Consider the following 19,730-nt stretch of genomic DNA (forward strand, 5'->3'; position numbering starts at 1 on the left):
GTAGATTCTGTGTGAAGGTTAGGATTCTCTGGGCTTCATATTTCTTAGGGCTGCTTAGAACATGCCTTAAGCTTACTAGAGAGTTGATACAAAATGTCTATGTGCTTGCAGGTAACATTAGATTATTATAAGAGTAATCAGGAAGGCTTCCAGAGGAAAAGTCTAGAACTGATATCTGAAAGTTAAGATTTAGGTTGACAGCAAAGAAGACATTCCAAGAAGGCAGACTCAAGAGAAAAATCACTGCAGGTAGATACAAGTTTGGCTAAATTGGTTAGAAAAAATGATCAGCCTACCTGGGTGGAGAATCTTAATATGGAAGTGATGGGAGATTGGTTTTGATAGTAGTTGTCCTTGTATCTGGCTTGATGTGAAAGCTTTCAGCCTAGGGACTACAAAATGAATATGGAAGATTAATTTGACTTTTTTGTCAAATTAATAGTTTTTTTTTTCCCTATCCTGTCAATTTAACTGTTTATTTACTGATTTTTTTTCCCTAATAAAGATCACAAGTGTTTAAAGAGTTAAAAATCATCATTCCCAGAGAAATTTAAGTATATCTTAATGTTTTCAGTATTTCCTTGAGATTTCCTTGGGACCATGGACTGACTTGCATTTTGGAATTTCTGTTTGTGTTTCATATGTCAATATATTTGTCAGTGTGCTAGGGTGCCTTTCTGTAACTGTTGATTTTATCCAAGGTACTGACCATTGAATTCTTAGTATGTAAAAGAAATAGGAACATTGGAAACAATACGCTGTCCTGATTCTTATAGTATACTTCACTCCTTTCCGCCCCCCTTTCGTTTCATCTCAGGTCAACAGGACATACTGCTGTGGCACCTACCGAGCAGGTCCTATGCGGCAGATAAGTCTCGTTGGAGCAGTAGATGAAGAAGTTGGTGATTATTTCCCAGAGTTCCTTGATATGTTAGAAGAATCACCATTTCTGAAAGTGAGTGTTTTTCAGATTATTAAAGTTCTGATCACTATTTAAATGGATACTTTGCATTAAAAAATCTTAAGCTGATCGTAGGGGCTTCCCAAGTGGCACAGTGGTAAAGAATCTGCCTACAATGCAGGAGGCACAAGAAAGGCAGGTTCAATCCCTGGTTCAGGAATTTCCCCTGGAGGAGGAAACGGCAACCTGCTTCAGTATTTTCGCCAGAAAAATTCTGTGAACAGAGGACAGACTGGCCGGCTACAGTCACTGGGGCCACAAAGAGTCAGACACGACAGAGTGACTGAGCACGTGCATACACAAGCTGATCTTATCTATTAAAATTCAGTTTTGTCCCATATTTTGAAGAGAACGGTTCAGAAAATTATTTAAGTAAAATACTTCACTTATTCTTTTTTACATATAAATTACTATCTAATAATAAAACATTTTTTTTCTTCTTATACACACAAAATAAGCTTCCTAAAGCTTTCTTTTGGGTGTGAGGGGTTAACTTGTAAGTAGTCTAAAAAATTTCCTTTAACGTGACTTATTCTTCTGACTTCCAGATGACTTTGCCCTGGGGTACACTTTCCAGCCTCCGACTCCAGTGTAGGTCCCAGAGTGATGATGGGCCCATCATGTGGGTCAGGCCAGGAGAGCAGATGATCCCTACAGCAGACATGCCAAAGTCACCCTTCAAAAGACGACGGTAAACACTGGTTTTTCTCAGATAAGCAAAAGCCCTTTTTTAGTTGATTGCTTATAGAAATAATTGAGAGTTGAGCAGCTTGAAAACCATTTTTTCTGACTTATTTAAAGAGCTATCTTAAGTAAATCTCTTGTCAGTTCCTTAGTCCAGTTCACTCATTACACAGATACCAGAGTGAGGCATCCTTTTAAAAATAAAAAAAAATCCTTCTATTCTTAAAACCTGGGTCCTAATTGCCTGCGAGATAAATGTCCAAACTCCTTTGTGTGGTTGATAAGGTTCTCTTATCATCTGGCCCTGACAGTATTTCTTCTAGGTGTATCTGCTTTTAATCTGGTCCGGTCACACTGAATTCAGTTTCTAAACCATGGTCTTTCACATCTGTGTGCTTTTGCCTTGCTCTTTTTACTTGGAGTAGCATCCCTTCATCATCTTCCTTTCTACCTGATATACTCTTAATGAATTTTCAAAACTCAACTTGGATGTCACTTCCTTTGTGAAGCTTTTCTTTGTTCCCTTAAACAATTGGTCATTCCCTTTTCTGTGCTCACACATCATTCTGTTCGTTAATGATCTGTTCACAAATTTTTTGGTTTTTACTATAAATTTTAACCTTTTTAAGGACAGTCTAATTCTTCATAGCACGTAACAAGTGATCAGTGTTCGCTGAGTAAAACCAGTGATGTATAGTAATTCATATTGGCCTAACATATTTTTTGTTTGAAGCAAAATTTGTTTAAAACAAACGTAGATTAACTTACTTTAGAACTATGAGAACAAATCTCATTTAATGAGACTGAACATGGCATATATTTGCTTAGATTATGGAAATAGGAACTCAAAATTAAGGTCCCCAAAATGAGTTTTAACAGATTAGCTTTAGACCTTACCTTAAAACTAAAAGAAAAGCAATACTAGATTTAAGTATGGATAACCTTAGTACTTGGCGATAATTATGAAAATAGTTTATAAAAACTATAAATGTGAGGTGGTAGCATGATAGAACATGGCAATAAACCAAAACTTCTGCACATTGCTAAACCACAGTTTTTGTACCTCATAGTGATGAATTTTGATATTCTAAATTCTAAAGTATTATATATTTATTTATTTTAGAAAGATTTATTCTATAATCTTTCCCCAAAGGAAATGATTGGTTTCCTGATTGGTAGAAACTTAAAAAACAAACATCAGATAACAGAAAAAAAGTAAAAAGGCAAAAAATATCTATAATCCCACTCATTTAGGCATGTTAACCTTTAAATTTTGGTCTATATTCACTCATAAATTTTCTTTGTACCCCGATGAATTCCTTCTTTACATGATGATTACTTTAAAATGTGTCTTATTAAGATGCAGCCATATCATCATTTCTAAATAACTGTGTAGTTTTGACTGTATGGTTGTATCAAGATTTATTTTACCAATTCTTTATTAATGTAAATTGTTTCTGTTTTTTAGTATATTGATAAATGGTATTTTGATAAACATGTCAGTGGTGTGCTGGAACCAGTTTATACCAGCTCATAGGGCCATTGTTAGCCTCACAATTCCACGCTGAGTGAGGTCACATGAATAGCTTGAAATTGGCCATGTTGGGAGTATTTGTACCACAGAAATCAGCAAATCAGCTAGTAGGTTGGTACGAAAGTAATTGCAGTTTCGGACTGTGAGTTTTAAATCATTTTAACTAGGCTCAAACACTCTTTGTTAGTCAAAATAGGAACCATTACAGTCAGCAACAGCTGTACAACCACCTACAATGTACAATAACCAACGAGAAATAAGTTTGTTTATTTCTGTAGCATAAAAATCCATGCTTTGGAATCAGCAAACACTTGGAAAGCATTTTCTGCCTCATGCTGGTTGTGGAAGCATTTTCCCTGCAAAAAGTTGTCAGGATGCCTGAAGAAGTGGTAGTTCGTTGGCAAGAGGTCAGGTAAATATGGCAGATGAGGCAAAACTTCGATAGCCTAATTCATTCAATTTTTGAAGTGTTGGTTGTGAGACGGGCGGTCAGGCATTGTCGTAGAGAAGAATTGGGCCCTTTCTGTTGACCAGTGCTAGCTGCCTGCATTGCAGTTTTCTGTGCATCTCATCAATTTGCTGAGCATACTTTTCAGAAGTAATGATTTTGCTAGGATTCAAAAAGCTGTAGTGGATCAGACCGACAACAGACCACCAGTGACCATCACCTTTTTTTGGTGCAAGTTTGGCTTTGGGAAGTGCTTTGGAGCTTCTTCGCAGTCCAACAGTGAGCTGGTTGTCACCAGTTGTATAAAATCCACTTTTCATCACACATCACAGTCCAATCGAGAAATGGTTCATGGTTGTGTAGAATAAGAGAAGATGACACTTCAAAGGGACGCTTTTTTTGATTTGCAGTTAACTCATGAGGCATCCACTTAGTGGGCTTTTTCATCTTTCCAACTTGCTTCAAATGCCAAACAACCATAGAATGGTTGAGGTTGAGTTCTTCGGCAACTTCTTGTGTGAGAATCAGCTCTGATGATTCTTTCAGTTGGTTGCTGTCACCTTCAAATGGCCAGCCACAGTGCTTCTCATCTTCTAGGCTCTCATCTTCTTTGCAAAAACCCCTTGAACCACCACTGCACTGTATGTACGTTTCTAGTTCCTGGGCCACATGTGTTGTTGATGTTGCGAGTTGTCTCTGCTGCTTTACGACTCATTTTGAACTCGAATAAGAAAATTGCTCAAATGTGCTTTTTGTCTAACATCATTTCTATAGTCTAAAATAAATATAAAGCAAACAGTAAGCAATAAGTCATTAGCAAAACATAAAGCAAGAAATGCACATTAAAATGATATATAACATAATCACATTTATTTAAGAATGTATTCCAGTATTAAATGGCAGGTTTCAACAATGAAAACTGCAATTACTTTTGCATCAACCTAATGCAAATCAGCCATCTCCCCCACTAAAGCCAATTACTAAACATTTATGGTACATCATTGTGGCTGGCTGGTTGGTTGATAGGTAGGTAGGTAGGTAGATATTTTTTGTGTATATGCATGTTTATTTTCTTGGTAGAAATTGCTAAAGGCTCAAAGTATATACACATTTCTAAATGACTTCCAGAAATGTACCAATTTATATTTCTACCCAATAGTAAGATAGTACCCTTTCCCCTGTGCCCTCCACTAACATTCTCTTTTTTCATCTGATTGGACAAAAATGTTATTTTAATTTGCCTTTTTGAGGGGTTTGAATTTCTTCTTCTGTGATTCCCTTTTAATTTTCTTTACTTATATTTCCATTGGGATGTTGTTTCTTTTCTCTTTAGTCACAGAAAGTTTTATTCATATGTTGTCAGATACATCTTTTCCTCTGAGATTTCTTTCTTAGTGGCAAATTTAGAAAGGCCTTCTCTCATTTAGTGTTACAAAATACTCACATTTTCTCCTAGTTACATATGTGATTTCAGTATTATGTATTTAACCTGGTGTTGATTTCAGTATAGAGGGAGAGATTGTTTAACATTCTTTCCAAGTAATTAGACAGTTGTACCCACATTGTTTATTTAACAATTTATTATTTCTCCACTAATCTGAGGTACTATCAAATTTAATTTCTATTGGGATTAAATATTCTTAAGAGAGCCATCAAAAGCAGTTTGAATTAGAGTGAATAAATCAGAACTTAAACAGTAATGTCATCTTGATGTGTTATTGACAATGTCCTGTTGCTGAAAATGATGAAATCAATGTGGAAGCTGTTTAGTTATCAAGGGCACTGCAAATGAAGATGATCTTTAAATTTATGAACTCTAGAGTTAAAGAAATATATGCACAGGGTTTTAAAACATCAAACAGTATGGGGGGGCGGTTATAATTAAAACCAAATCCTGGCTACCTTTTCCTCCAGATGAAAACACCTTTTTTTCACCAGAGGCAAAAATGTTTTCTGTTTTTAATGCCCTTTTTGTTTTAAGGCTTTGACAGGAAATTTGTCAATTTCATGGTATACTGGGTAGGGATTCCTTCCTTTTGGGATTTTCCAGATAGTTAAATGACTCTTACTCTAGCCTTTTCCTCCCCCTTGTACTTTTTGTCAACTGTGCTTATACATTGTTGAGGTTAATTCATATTCTGTTTTAAAACTGTAATTAGGCTCTATATGCTTTGTCAAGAGCAGTATTCTAAAATTTGAAAGTCAGTAAATGGCATTTAAAATAATATGGGTAGTAAGTTTACTGGAGGCTAAAATTCGTATTCTAAGGTTCGAGTGGTTTGTTGTCACTCAAAGGAATAATAAACAAAAGGATCTTTCTTTTCTATATTTCACCTAGATACTGAAAATCATGCCACATTTTAGTTTGGTTCATATTTGGATCTTGCTGGTTATTTTTGAATTGTTCGGTTTTTCTTGTTTCTGATGGCCTTTTTTGAGGGGATACTACTGTACACTTTTGACCATATTTCTAATATCTTCTATTCTTTCTGTTGTTTAAGATTTGGCTTCCCAGGTAGCTCAGACAGTAAAGAATCTGCTTGCAAAGCAGGAGACCTGTAATCCCTGGATTGGGAAGATCCCCTAGAGAAGGGAATGGCAGCCCACTCCAGTATTCTTGCCTGGAGAATTTCATGAACAGCGGAGCCTGGTGGGACTACAGTCCAATGGGGTTACAAAGACTTTTTTCTAAAATCACACTAACTTTCTACATGGCTTTGGCTACTGCTTCTTTTTGGCTTTTTTTTTTTTTTTTTAAATATAGCTTCTTTGAGGGAGAATGTTGTTAGTTAATTGCATTCTTTGCATTTATCATACCTTCAAGAATCCAGAATTTTAACCATACTGTCTGGTCTAACACATCACTTTTTACCTGGAAATCTTTTGGAGCTCTGTGTTTTTTTTTACCTCAGTGTGAAAAGCTTATTTCACAGTTACCTACCTAGTAGTTCCCATTTAATGTTTTTCTACCTAAACTTATGGTTGTCTTCTTTCTGGGTTTATTTCTTTTTCTGCTTGATGACATACTCATTATATTCTAAGAAAAGGAAGGTATTGAGTGATCATAATGTCTGAAAATTTCTTTTTCTGTTGTTAAATATGATCTGTAGTTTAGCTGGAGTCTAGAAGATGTATTTTCCTTAGGATTTTTTAACATTGCCCCAATGTCTTCTGGTATCTAATATTGTTTATGAGAAGTCTTAATTCCAGTGTCATTATTGTTCCTTTGTAAGTAACCTGTTTTCTTTTCCTCTCCTGGGAGCTTAATTTCACAATGACACATCTTTGCTTGGGTTTTTAATTCCTATTCTTACATTTTAATCCTTTTTGTTGTTTGGTGGGTTCCTTAAACTTAAAAATTCATGTCTTTTTTGATTTCTGGGAATTTTTCTTGCTTAGTTGCTTCAGTAATCTTTTCATTTCTCTATTATTTCTTTCTGTTGTTGCTTGTAACCAAAACCAATGGTTTTGGAAACTGCTGTTGGTTGAATAGATCTCCCAGTTTGATTAGCTTCATATTTCTTATTATCTTTCTGCTTTCGATTTTGGGACATTTACTTGACATTTGTCTTCTGACAAAATTCTTAAATTTCAGTGTTGTTTATTTTGTTGTTTTTCAGGCTGCTGTAGACTGTCTTCACATATCTGGTGATTCTTGGTTTACTTGTTTCTATTTAGAAATAAAGCATTGGGCTTACTGGGCATTCTTTTTGTATTTCAGTAAGGTTTGTCAATAGGTAGGTTTCACTTTAGAGTTAACAGGCATAGAAGTGGACATTAAAGGATATGTCCAAATGCCAGAGGATTATGTGAGTGTATATAGTAAGTTCAATGTGTTTAGAGAAGAACATGCAGGTATTTTTGGCTGAAAGTTTATCAGAATGGTTTTGGTTACAAGCAACAAAATTGATTCAAACTGGTTCATAAAGTAAAATGTTGTCTTGTATTTTAGGAAGTTCAGAGAGGTTGACTCTAGGCCCATATAGTCAGTGGTTCAGTGTTGTCATCAAGAAAAAAGGTCTTTTCCTTTTTTCTCCTCTGTCATTCTCTCTACCTAGGCTTTGTATTTACAGTGGCTTCCATTATGGTTGTTGCTGAATGGTGATAGCAGTTCTAGGTATACATCTGGATCTGGTTATATCTAAAAAAAAGAAAAGAGTGTTTTCTTTACTACTTTCTTAGGAGCCAGGGAGCTTCCCAAAAGTCTTAGCAGATTTCCTGTCATATTGCTAGCCAGAATCGGTTTGTGCTTATTCCTGTATCATTCACTGGCAAGGGGAATGAACTTAACATAGTTTGCCAGAGTTCATCAGGATCCATCTCTGGAACTTGTGAATGAGGGTAGGGACAGAGAGACCTAATAAAAATTAAGAGTTCTTTCAAAGAAATTAAGGTGAGAGATAAATGCTGGTGGGTCACCTACATTGCCTTCTGTATGAGTTTAAATACCTGACCAAATTTCTGCCACAGGAGTGACAGCTGACAGGTTTAATTTGCAGAATTTCACTTTATTTGCTCTTTTTTCAACTGTACTTCCTTTCTGTCCATTATCCTTATTTTACTAGCCTTTTTAGCTGCCATTCCCTTCTTGTTTAGTCTAGGCTTGTGGCTTTCTCAGCTCAGTTTCATTAGTCCAAGAAGTTTTAATCATTTTTCATCTTCCAGAAATGTGTTGATGGTGTTCATTTACTGATTTATTTTCTTTGTTGCTTCGCATTCATTCCTTTACTGTCACCTTTAGATTATTATATTTAGAAGGTTTTGAGCGCACAAAAAAGGAGAAGATAATATAATAAACTCTCATGTATTGAATAGCAACAGTTACCAATTCATAGCCAGTTCTGTTTCATCTATAATCCCATCCATTCCTCCACTTCTCTTCCCCACCCTTACTACATTAGCTTGAAGTCTTTTACTTCCATTTTCATGTGGAAGCAGATGTAGATGCTCAGGTTGCCTTCTTCAGTTAAGTCTAGTAGAATGCTTTGAGACTTAAAAATGACTCCAGGTACAAGAAACATACAGCCTTGAATTGTGAATCAAATTTTCTGTTACTAGGCAACTAATCTTTTGGTAATTTCTTATTTCATATTGGAGTATAGCCAATTAAAAATGTTGTGATTGTTTCAGGTGGACAGCAAAGTGACTCAGCTATACATACACATGGGTCCATTCTCCCCTAAACTCCTCTTTCATCCAGCTTGCCCCAAAACATTGAGCAGAGTTCCCTGTGCTATATATTGTAGGTCCTCATTGATTATCCATTTTAAATAGAGCAGTATATACATGCTACAGAGCTATATATATTTGTCTATTTATAGTGTTTGTATATTCAAACACCGCATTTGTGCCAGGTCAGGATAACAGCTGTCATATTATCATGACATCATGACTGAGAAAAGGAGGTCACCCCATTCAGCATTACATTATGGCATGTCAGATGCTGATGATCGAAATTGCTGAACCTTCTCAGCCCTCATTTAAGATTTGGTATTTTAGTAGATTTATTTGTCTTACTGCTGTTAATTTTTTATGTTGCTGCTTTCTTCTCCCTCATTATTTTGAAACCAAATTGACTACAGATCAATGAATGAAATTAAAAATCTCCAGTACCTACCTCGGACCAGTGAACCCCGGGAAGTCCTCTTTGAAGATAGGACAAGAGCTCATGCTGATCATGTAGGTCAGGGGTTTGACTGGCAGAGTACGGCTGCTGTTGGGGTTTTGAAAGCTGTACAGTTTGGTGAATGGTAAGTTAATGGAACTCAATTGCAAGCTTGAGTCCACATTTTCTTAAGGCAGCATTAACCAATTTGAAAAGTCGCGAACAGTTTTAATTGTGGTAAAATACACATAACAAAACGAAAATGAAAATCCTAACAATTTTTAATTTTAATGTTTGTAGTAATATTAAGTATATTCACATTGTTGTAAAACAAATCTCTAGTAGAACTTTTTCATCTTGCAGAACTGTAACTCTATACCTTTTATTCAATAACTCCCCTTTCTCCTGTCCCCCAGTTCCTGGCGAACATCACTCTATGAATTTGACCACTTTAAATATGTCATATAAATGGAATCAAACAGTTATTGTCTTTTTGTGATTGACTGATTTCAGTTAGCATTGTATCCTCAAGGTTCATCCATATGGTACCGCGTGTCATAATTTCCTTCCTTTTAAAGGCTGAATAGTACTTCATTATATGTATATGCTATGTTTTGTTTGTCCATTTGTCTGTCAGTGGACACTTGGGTCGCATCCACCTTTTGGCTGTTATAAACAAACATCTTTTCATGGCCGTGCTTTCATTCTTTTGGGTATATACCCAGAAGTGGAATTGCTAGGTCATATAGTAACCCACTTCAGTGTTCTTGCCTGGAGAATCCCAGGGACGGGGGAGCCTGGTGGGCTGCCGTCTGTGGGGTCGCACAGAGTCGGACACGACTGAAGCGACTTGGCAGCATAGTAATTCTATTTTTAATTTTGGGAGCAACTGCTATACTGGCTTTCTTACAGGTTGCACCCTTTTACACTCAGGGCCTGGTTTTAACAAGGCTCAGAACATATTTAAAAGCTGTATTTTACTTTGTTTTTCATATTTATGCCTTTAGGGTCTTCAATATTGTTGTAGAGTTTGGTTTGATCTTTAGAATTAGAGTTCAATCACAGGTTGACAGTAATATTTTAAGTTAAAGATTATTTTTTTTCCTACCCTATGCTTTGAAAACTGGAATGTGTGGTATTTGTGTCTGAGATGTATTCTGTCCATTTCTTTCTGTCAAGATGATGATGTCCGGTGGCATGGAGATGGTGGGGCAAAGTGGTTAGATGATTTAGTCATTAAAGTTTAAGTTTTATAACAACTAATTTTAATTTTTTAAAAATCACTTTATTGATGTTTTGTTTTTTTAAGTTGATGAAAGAAACAAATGTATACTTTGTCCTTAGGTCTTATGCATCTATTTCTTTGCTAGTGTAGCAGTTCCAGGAACAGGAAGATTGAAATTGTCATCATTTTCCATTATGAGATGCTTGTTTCTAAAACTTAATTTTGTCAATCTTAGGAGTGACCAACCTCGCATAACCAAAGATGTGATTTGTTTTCATGCTGAGGATTTCACTGATGTTGTACAGAGACTTCAGTTAGACCTTCATGAACCTCCAGTTTCCCAGGTAAGAACTTTTGCTTTTTCTTTGCTCTTTGAGTGAGATCTTAGAAATTAAGTATCTGTACTTATTTAATTGTGCATTTTACCTTTTAGTTGGATACATGGTATAGTGAATTTAATTTCATTTTAAAAGCTGTTTGTGGAGGATGTTGAAAATCATTAAAATGGAGCTTCCCAAGAAAAATGCTTAGGGTCTCCCTTCAGTCATTGGGATGCCAGGTGGGACTGAGGAGAGGACCCAGGATGCTCAGTTTGGGCCATGAGCAGTCTCAGCTGTTAACCAGATTGCACTGTGTGCCCTCACCTACAAAAGGCTGGAAGACAGTGAAAGAAACAGATAAATGTTGCTCTGGCATGGGGCAAAGAATATTGATATTTAGTTGCATTTTGAATTATTTAATGATTCTGTAGGCCAGTCCTAATTTTAATCTGTACTTCATTACTAGAAAAGTAATAACATATGAGGAAAAATGTATCTTAGGAATTGTAGTAAATTGTATATTGTATAGTATTGTTTGGCTTTAATTTGAACCTACTGTTTTCCTGTGCTGATTATTTTATTTGACTTAATCTTTGCATATTTTACTTTAAAATCTCATGAAACTTTTTTCCCTTTTTCAGTGTGTGCAGTGGGTGGATGAAGCAAAACTAAACCAAATGAGGCGGGAAGGCATTCGTTATGCTCGAATTCAGCTGTGTGACAATGATATCTACTTCATCCCTAGAAATGTCATTCATCAGTTCAAAACAGTGTCAGCAGTGTGCAGCTTAGCCTGGCATATAAGGCTTAAACAGTACCACCCTGTTGTGGATGCCTCTCAAAACACAGAAGGCAGTTCTAATGTGGACTGTGATTTAACTGGAAAGCAAGAATTAGAAGTTGACTCCCAGTGTGTGAGGATAAAAACTGAATCTGAGGAAACATGCACAGAGACGCAGCTTTTGACAACTGCTTCATCGTCCTTCCCACCTTCATCTGAACTTAATCTACAGCAAGATCAGATGACTCAGTCTATTCCAGTTTTAAAGGTGGAAAGTAGACTGGACTCTGACCAGCAACACAGTCTACAGGAACATTCAAGCACTCCTGTGTGATATGTACATATTCAAACACATTTTTTAACTTTTTTAAATTTTGATGTGAAGTTATAGTTTTATAACTGGCTTAAGTTAAGTTTTATTGGAGAAATCTTGCCTATAATTCTATAAAGAGAAATGACATTCCACAAATGTCAAGCATATCTTTTTTACACAGATTATGCAAAGTTAAGAGTTGTATCTTATCCCGTTAGTACAGTATGTAATAGTGGGTCTGCTGCTACTTTCTGTTTTAAGGTGTGAGGTAACAATTCAATCTCTTCTTCAAATCAAAATGAGAATTTTCTGGAATAACAGATTCTTATTTGGTAAATTAATTCACTTCCTTTAATTTTATCTTGACTTGTCTCTTGCCATTTTTGCTGTTTTTATGATAGAAGATCAGATTTATGATTTAGTACTTGTGCTTTTATGGCACAGATCCACTTTCTACAGTAAAAATGGCATAGGTTGCAGGAAAGAGGTCCTGCATCTTGTACATGGGCAAGTCATTTATTTAGTTTCAACCATAAAGAGCAGGTAGTTTCTAAGGAATTCAGTGGCTCTCTGATTTCTTAACAAAAGAGAAAGCACAGCACTTTCTGATCCAAACTGGTTTTTTTTTTTTTTTTGGTATCTGTTATTTAAAGCCCAGTGGATATTTCAATTAAAAATATCTAAAGATGAATAGTCCTTGGTCATTCATTCTCCATGGTTCATTAATCTCTTCTAGAATACTTGGTAACTATGGAAGATATTTTGGGTAAAAGAGATAATGTTGACATGATACTCTATATTGTTCTGCTTCCTAGCATCCTCACATTCTGTGTGGACACTTTTGCTTCCTAAACTGATCATGAGTATCAAACTTATAGAATGATATCTATCTTTCAGATGAGGCTGCCATATTTTGTGCATGAAACTTAGGAAAAACTATTTTTGTCACCTAGCATCAACCTCTTCATGATAAAGATCTATTGACACCTGGGTTTATTTATTATTGCTCTGTGTTGCTACTGTCTAATAAAGAATATGGCACTAGACTTCATCCTAGAGTTTCAGGTAGCCTAATCCTTATTAGTGCCTGAGTATTTAACAGTTTTTTTTCTGAACAGGCACAGTTCATATAGCTAGTAGTCTTAACTTTCTGTTATTTTAGAATGTTAATGTGATACACATTTCACTTTCTCTTAGTTAATAATATGATAGGCCTTTTGCTTATTAAAGGAAGAGTACTCCCCACACCTAAGACCAGATTCTTGTATCTACCTGGTTATAGTGCAATTTGGAGATTTTTTTTTCCTGGAGAGTGAGATTTGGAATATTTACATTAACATAGGCAAAAAAAGATGCTGCTTTATTATGTCTGTCACCATGAAAACATAGCTGCATCTTTTGAAATACAAATATGAATTTTCTCTAAAATATTCTGAAACAGGTTAAATCTTATATAAATATTACTTTGTGCAATATTGTTGTGTAGTTAAACGCATATTAGCAAAGTATAGGGGTCACTGTGTAAACCGATAGAAAAGTAACCATCAGCAAATACTGCAGTGATTAGTTAGAATCTGTATTATTCCTTATATATATGTATATGTATGTATTCTCTGTTACAAAGGATGAAGACAAATAGAGAAACATTTCAGTGTAAACCATTTATGAATTGGAAGTGATGTTGGTTTTAGTTATCTTTGTAAATAAGGTAATTAGAATGGTATGAAGAGTAATGTGATTATTGCAGGGGTGTTTCGAAATCCTGGGTATAAATTTTAGGGTGAATTCTAGTTTATCAAGACTAGTTTTTAAGGGACCTGCCTTTGAGGGTGTTTTTTGTTATTTTAGGGGGAGGGGGTGAATCACTGAGTATGTGGGTTTGGGTTATTTCTTGTTTTTGTTTTACTGTCCAGAAGAATTTCATAGAGCTTTACCAGGCTGTGCAAAGTAAAATTCTTCTCAGGCAACATTTGCTTTTCAAAATAATCATGAAGAACAAGGTTGTTAAAGTGAAAACTTTTTATTTTTTTCTTGTCTTCCAAGATCCGATTTCCCCATCTCCCACTTGCCATCCAGCAGATGCCATCTGTCATCTAAGCTGGTCATTGCTAATAAACAAGGAGACTGTCTCCTGACAGCCAGCACTGTGTATAATCACTCAGGAACCAGCGGATCTGCAAAGACCTACAATCAAAAACAAATCCCCATTTTCTTTTTATAAAACATTCTACCCTCAACTCCAATATGAAAACAGTATAAAGATGTTTAAAATCATGTACTAATAAATTCATTGTATGTTAGAACTGCAATAGAACCGAGAGAGAAACATTTAGCTAGTAATGTATCTGGAAACTGAATGTCCTATGTGAGTATTAGATTTTAATAGCATGCTTTAAAGACTGATGAATATACAAGCGCAAGTTTTGAGTTTGTTACTGCTTTAAAGCTGTATCCTAGTTTAGCGATACAAATGATAGCAACTTTTCTAAAATTAAATTATTTGGTTTGGTGGAGTGAGGCATGGAACAATCTGGCGTCTTCTGATTTGTAAAGTAGTGATGGCAGTGAAGTTGTAACTGAAGTTTAAGCTGATCTTCCTTTTTGGTATATTATCTGTTGTGCCAACTCTTTTGAGGTTACTTGCAGAATGTGGCTATAAGTTTTAGTATTTTGTGGAGCAGAGGGATATTTTTTAAATGTTCTTATGGAAAAGGATCCAGTAAATAAGTATTCTTAACTTAGTAATTAGAATGATTTTATGGTATTCACTAATCAGGAGACAAGTCTTCCCCTTGCCCCAGAAGTCATACTGTAATTACCAGGATATACTCAGAGTAGGATTATGATTCAAAGAAGTAGCCCAAATTCATAAAGCAATAATAATAAAAACTACAGATCTGCTTTCCCCTCCAAAGTTTTAACTTTACAAATGAATTCCTCGGCTTAATTGTACTTTTAATTTGCTAATTTAATACTTAGGATTTGTTTCACTGGTACTTTATTATTAATACTTCAAATTAAAGACATTTGGAAGGTCCCCTTTCCCCTTAGAGACAGCTGGAATAACGACTAATATTAAAAGCTCTTGTAGGGGGAAAAAGGAGCTTATCAAATAAAATTATTTACTAAACTAAACCTTAGGAAAAGATGTTTTGCATCAGTCTTAATAGGCAAAAAGTTCATGCTTAGTGACTGGAGAGATTTTTGCTTATAGCTTTTCCCTCTATAAATACTATCTAGAATGAAAGCTAATTTAGGAACAAGACTAACATTCAAAAAACCCTTAGTGCATATATTTTTAATTATTATTAGCTCATTATTAGATCATTTATTTTCATCTGTATTTGCCATTAAAATTTATTTGCATTTATATCTTTAGAATAATTGAGTTTGTGTCTTTCTGTTTTATCATTGCTACAAGTTTTATAAAAAGAACCTTTCACTAGTACATGCCAGAGGTTCATATTTCTGCTAAGTATTATTTTTTTAAAAACAGATTGTCGCTGTATTTATTGGTCATGCAGTAAGTAGAGGAAATGTACAAGACAGATGTTTTTCTTTAGCACATGGACCTATCCTCATCCTGAAAGTTTGTTGCTTTAAAAGCAAGTATCTCTCCATAAATATTACGGCCTTCCATTTTCTTCATACATCTTTTAGGATTCACTTGTGCATGTAGTTGAGACCAATGTCTCTTAATATAGCACTTTTCAATTCTCTCTAAAAAACTTATGTACTACTATCACATGTTGTAAATTTTCATGTAATAGTGTTTTCTGTGACTAAACTCCATTTTGATTGGCAGCTAAGACTTTTTTTTCCTGTGGCTTTAATTTATCTAAGAGGTCTTTGCATATAGATGAAATGTATAATTTGCCTGGCGGACTATTTGCGTTTTGTGGCCTTAGTTTGTTTATTGACATTAATGAGTGTTTTAAAAAGGTTTTTAATGAATAGTCTTAAATCTAAATTTGTGTGAATAATAATCCTTTTAACACAGTGCTTTTTTGTAGCTGTCTAAGTGTGTTAAATTGTTAAGCTATTTCTTTGTAAAATAGGACAATGGAATGCATAGGTTTTTTTTTTCCTGTAAAGTATTTTTTTAATAAACAAAGTCTGATTTGTCCTTTACTGATGTTTCATGACAAAATGAATAGCACATATGAATTCTAGCTACCTGGAACCTGTTTTTAAAGTATTTATCCCTCTCTCCTCTGTTTTCTATTATTTTGTACTATTTTAGAAAATCTTGACTTTTTAAGGAAAAGGTTATAGATGCCAGGGTAAAATTTCATCCATATCAAGAGGCAGTTAGTTTGTGGGGAAGAAGGAAAACTATGCTTGGCATTGTGGCAGTTAACCCTCTTACCGCAAAAATTGTTTCATATCTGAGAGAACAATCTTAAATTTTTGATCTGGGGATGTTGATATTTTTGAAAGTGCATGCAGTGTTAGACGTTTCAGATGTCATTGCTGTATTAAGTGACATAACTCAGTGGTTTTTTTCCTCATCAGTTCTTATTTGTGTGAACTTCTCATTAATTAAGGTACCTTTCCTAAGCACTGATAGCCCTTGCTTATGATTAGGAAAGGAAAAGGAAAGGAACTGATGTTTTTTGAGTAACTATTGAGAAGGGGACGACAGAGGATGAGATGGTTGGATGGCGACACCGACTCAATGGACATGGGTTTGGGTGGACTCCAGGAGTTGGTGATGGACAGGGAGGCCTGGCGTGCTGTGGTTCATGGGGTCGCAAAGAGTCGGACACGACTGAGCGACTTAACTGAACATTTAATCCTCACAGCCTTGAGTAGGAAGGTAACAATACAGTCTCCATAATACAGGTGAGAAAACAGGCTGTTAGACCGAATAAATTACCTGAAGTTAAATAGTGGGAGCAGGCATTTGAATGCAGTTGTGGGCTCAAAGCCCATGCTTTGCTCAGTAAGAGCCTTAGGGAGCATTGTAACTTTGTAGATGGGGCTCCTGAAGGACAATTTGCTACTTACTAGTTTTCCCTGATTGCAGTTCTTGAAGGAACTCCCCCTAAAGCCTCTTTGTGTGCTAATAAAGTAAAATGCTTAATTAGTTTACTGTAACTTACCTCTTAAAGCAAATATATACAAAAAATGACTTTTTGATTAGTCATTCTTCCCATGCTTTTCTTTAATCAGACATTCTTGAAACCCAACAGAACTTTTAGCTGTAAGGACGGGAAAAGCTGTCACGAAGCAAAAGCAGAAAGGAAACCACTGCCAATGTGTGGAATATAGAAATAAGACTGGGTAAAATGATTTTATTCTGTGGGAGTTACTTTTATCCTGGTCGATTTTCCTCACCGGTGAAACAGGGATAGTAACTTCCATTTATGTCGATTTGCTAGCTAATCTGAAATTAGCTAGCAAACATTTACAACTGCCCATCTAAGGCTTTCTAGACTGGTCTAATTATTATCTCATTAGCTTTAAATGGACCCAAATGCTACCATTGCTGGCCAAGCAAGGACACTGCTTCAACTGAGGTTAGAATCACCGTTAGAGGTCAGTGTTCCATTAATGGCCAAAAAAAAAAAAAAAGGAAAGCAGCTTACTTAAAACCTTAACCCATTCTTACATATTCATTTGAGGTGGCAACCATTCCTTTCTCCTGACCTCTGTCAGCCTGCTTGAACTCTTAACCTACAAACAGTTCTTCCCCTCGCTACCTGCCCCTATCCTAATTGGGAAAGTGCCTTGGAACTGTCCTAAGCCTTGGCCCCTCTCTTTATTTACCCTTGAGCACCCAGAAAGATGAAGTCCTAGAGCAGTTGAGAGGCGGGAGAGATTTAATAAGCCGCAGCTTGTCAGGTCTTTCGTTCCAGAACAGCGTAAATTCACGAAAACATTTGTTCCTTCAGCAAAGGTTGAGAAACTTTAGGCCAGGCTCGTGCCAGACCCTAGTTTCTGACCTCATGGAGCCCCCAGCCTATTGAGGAAGGCCGACAGTAAATAATGAAGCACAAAGAAATATAAAACACAAGGAAAGACGAGTGTTGGCAAAGAAACGAACAGGGAACTATTGAAATATCTGGACCGACCTCCTTTAGATGGATGGCTGGGAAGTCATTTCTGAAGAAGTGGCCTGAAGGGTGATCTGAGGGAGCTGCTCAGGGCCTATACCGCCGCGGTGTAGCTCCCCAGCTCCTGGGTCCCGAAGCCTGGCGGAGGCTCGGCGGGAAGGACCCGGGCTGGGGGCGGAGCTAACTTCACTGCAAACCCCGGAAAGCGGAAGCTGCAGCCCGGCTGCACCGTGGTCTGCGAAGCTGCTGCTTCCCAGGTCTGGGTCGGCTGAGTCACGGCCCGGCCCGGCCTAGCGAGGACGCGTGTCCGCCGCCCCGAAGCAGCTGCCACCGGACCTTGGGACCTCTGCACTTGACTTTTCCGGCCGGGCACAAAACCTTCGGCCGTTGCCATAGCGGCTGGCAGTCTAGCGAATACCCCCTTCACTTTTTATCGCCCTCCTTTCTCAGTTCATTGTTTGGTTATTTTAGGGTCAGTCCGATGACCCTATAGGTCGGGCTTGGAGGGCGCCGGCTCTCTGGCGGCAGACTGCCCTCGTCTGGGCGCTGGGCAGCCGGCTGCCTCCGAGGCTGGGGCGGCCTCCGCGGTCTCCATGGTAACGGCCCGGCCGGCGTCTCTGCCTCGGGGGGAAGATGCGGCCTGCCGGGTCCGCCGCCTCGCCCCCGGCCTCACGGGCGGGCCGGGGCCACTGAGAAGGAAGGTCCCGGCCGCCGGACGGCGGGGCATTGGTCACCAGGTGAGTGCAGGACCTTGGAGAGAGGCGGAGGTAGGGTGCGGGTCAACTCCAGCGACCTTCCCTCCTCTCCTGCTTTCCTGCATCCCTAAACACACCCGCACAAAATCTCTCCGAGAGGCTCCGGTCTCCGCTGCGCCAGAGGGTTTTTTTGTTTTGTTTTGTTTTGTATGCTTTTGTTTTTGGTTTTTTTCCTGGCAGTCAGCCGGAGAACGAGACGGCCAGCAGCTTATGGGGAGGCTGAGAGAAGCGTTTTTTGACTTCTGTCCAAACTGGGAAAGTACCTTTAAACTACTGGACTCACCGACTGGTTTTCCTTCGTTTTCAGTGAAATCCCGTTTTCTGGCTGGAGACACAGATGGCCTCAAATGAGAGAGATGCTATATCGTGGTACCAAAAGAAGGTAGTATCAGTGTATTTTTATTTGTAAAGCATGCTCCCTGCAGAAAGCTCCCACAAAGAATACCTATCATGTTAGTTTTTAATGAGTTTGGTAGTGCAGTGTATTCTTACATGGTATCTCAAATAGAAAACCTAGTACAAGGTCACTAGGTCTTTTGAATTCAGTTCCAGGTCCCCGCATAAGATTTTCAACCTCCTGTCTCCAGACTTCATTCACAGTGTCACAGCAGTGCTATGAGAGTTTGCTTCTCATCAAATTGCTGTTTTTTTAGACATAAAACTTTTATCTGCACAGTGTCAGCAATCTTAATGAGCTGCCCATAGCCTTTTATTTCTATTTAGTTTTCTACTGATATTTTTTCTTAAGTGGAAATTATCTTTTAAGGTTTATATTTAATTTGAAATATTTTGGACATTGCTTCCAGCTTGTTTGAAATTTTGAAGGAAATAGTCTTTGGAAATAATAATTTATCCTAGCCTCAGAAAATCACAGACATTTCCCAGATATCATGTAGACACTTTAAATAGTGTCATGACTTGTGAGACTTGGCCTAAATAAAAGGATTTCCTTTCCATCATTTAAGTAGCCTGCTTCTTATTTCAGATTGGAGCATATGATCAGCAGATATGGGAAAAGTCAATCGAACAGACTCAGATTAAGGTA

General features: G+C 37.1%; 2 protein-coding genes and 1 long non-coding RNA gene across 16 annotated transcripts in view; 2 read left to right on the top strand and 1 right to left on the bottom strand.

The window, feature by feature from the left end:
* Positions 1 to 16,002, top strand: part of RSBN1 (round spermatid basic protein 1) — a 43,804-nt gene extending 27,802 nt beyond the window's left edge. The window contains exons 3-8 of one of the 2 annotated variants that reach the window (XM_061410551.1): positions 818 to 955; positions 1,510 to 1,652; positions 9,210 to 9,377; positions 10,693 to 10,801; positions 11,419 to 11,895; positions 13,915 to 16,002. In XM_061410551.1, coding sequence (XP_061266535.1) covers positions 818 to 955; positions 1,510 to 1,652; positions 9,210 to 9,377; positions 10,693 to 10,801; positions 11,419 to 11,892 — 1,032 coding nt within the window. In that variant the 3' untranslated portion in view covers positions 11,893 to 11,895; positions 13,915 to 16,002. Of the gene's footprint in view, positions 1 to 817; positions 956 to 1,509; positions 1,653 to 9,209; positions 9,378 to 10,692; positions 10,802 to 11,418 lie in introns of both variants that reach the window. The other variant, XM_061410549.1, reaches the window with a different exon arrangement.
* Positions 3,428 to 18,040, bottom strand: LOC133243990 (uncharacterized). Of its 4 annotated transcripts, none has more exons than XR_009735244.1 (3): positions 17,949 to 18,040; positions 9,245 to 17,093; positions 3,428 to 4,402 (listed from the first exon to the last, which is right to left on the bottom strand). It is a non-coding gene; the product is annotated as an uncharacterized LOC133243990 (long non-coding RNA). The 4 variants fall into 4 exon arrangements; XR_009735247.1 differs by having other exon boundaries at positions 9,245 to 14,055; positions 17,949 to 18,035; XR_009735248.1 differs by lacking the exon at positions 3,428 to 4,402 and adding an exon at positions 4,432 to 7,768.
* Positions 18,041 to 18,998: 958 nt separating this feature from the next.
* PHTF1 (putative homeodomain transcription factor 1) overlaps positions 18,999 to 19,730 on the top strand; it is an 82,475-nt gene continuing 81,743 nt past the window's right edge. For all 10 annotated transcript variants that reach the window (XM_061410579.1, XM_061410562.1, XM_061410566.1 and 7 more), the window contains exons 1-2: positions 18,999 to 19,067; positions 19,671 to 19,727. In XM_061410579.1, coding sequence (XP_061266563.1) covers positions 19,023 to 19,067; positions 19,671 to 19,727 — 102 coding nt within the window. In that variant the 5' untranslated portion in view covers positions 18,999 to 19,022. The remainder of the gene's footprint in view (positions 19,068 to 19,670; positions 19,728 to 19,730) is intronic.

The sequence above is a fragment of the Bos javanicus genome, chromosome 3 (assembly GCF_032452875.1).
Source record: "Bos javanicus breed banteng chromosome 3, ARS-OSU_banteng_1.0, whole genome shotgun sequence".
In the NCBI taxonomy this organism is placed as follows: Eukaryota; Metazoa; Chordata; class Mammalia; order Artiodactyla; family Bovidae; genus Bos; species Bos javanicus.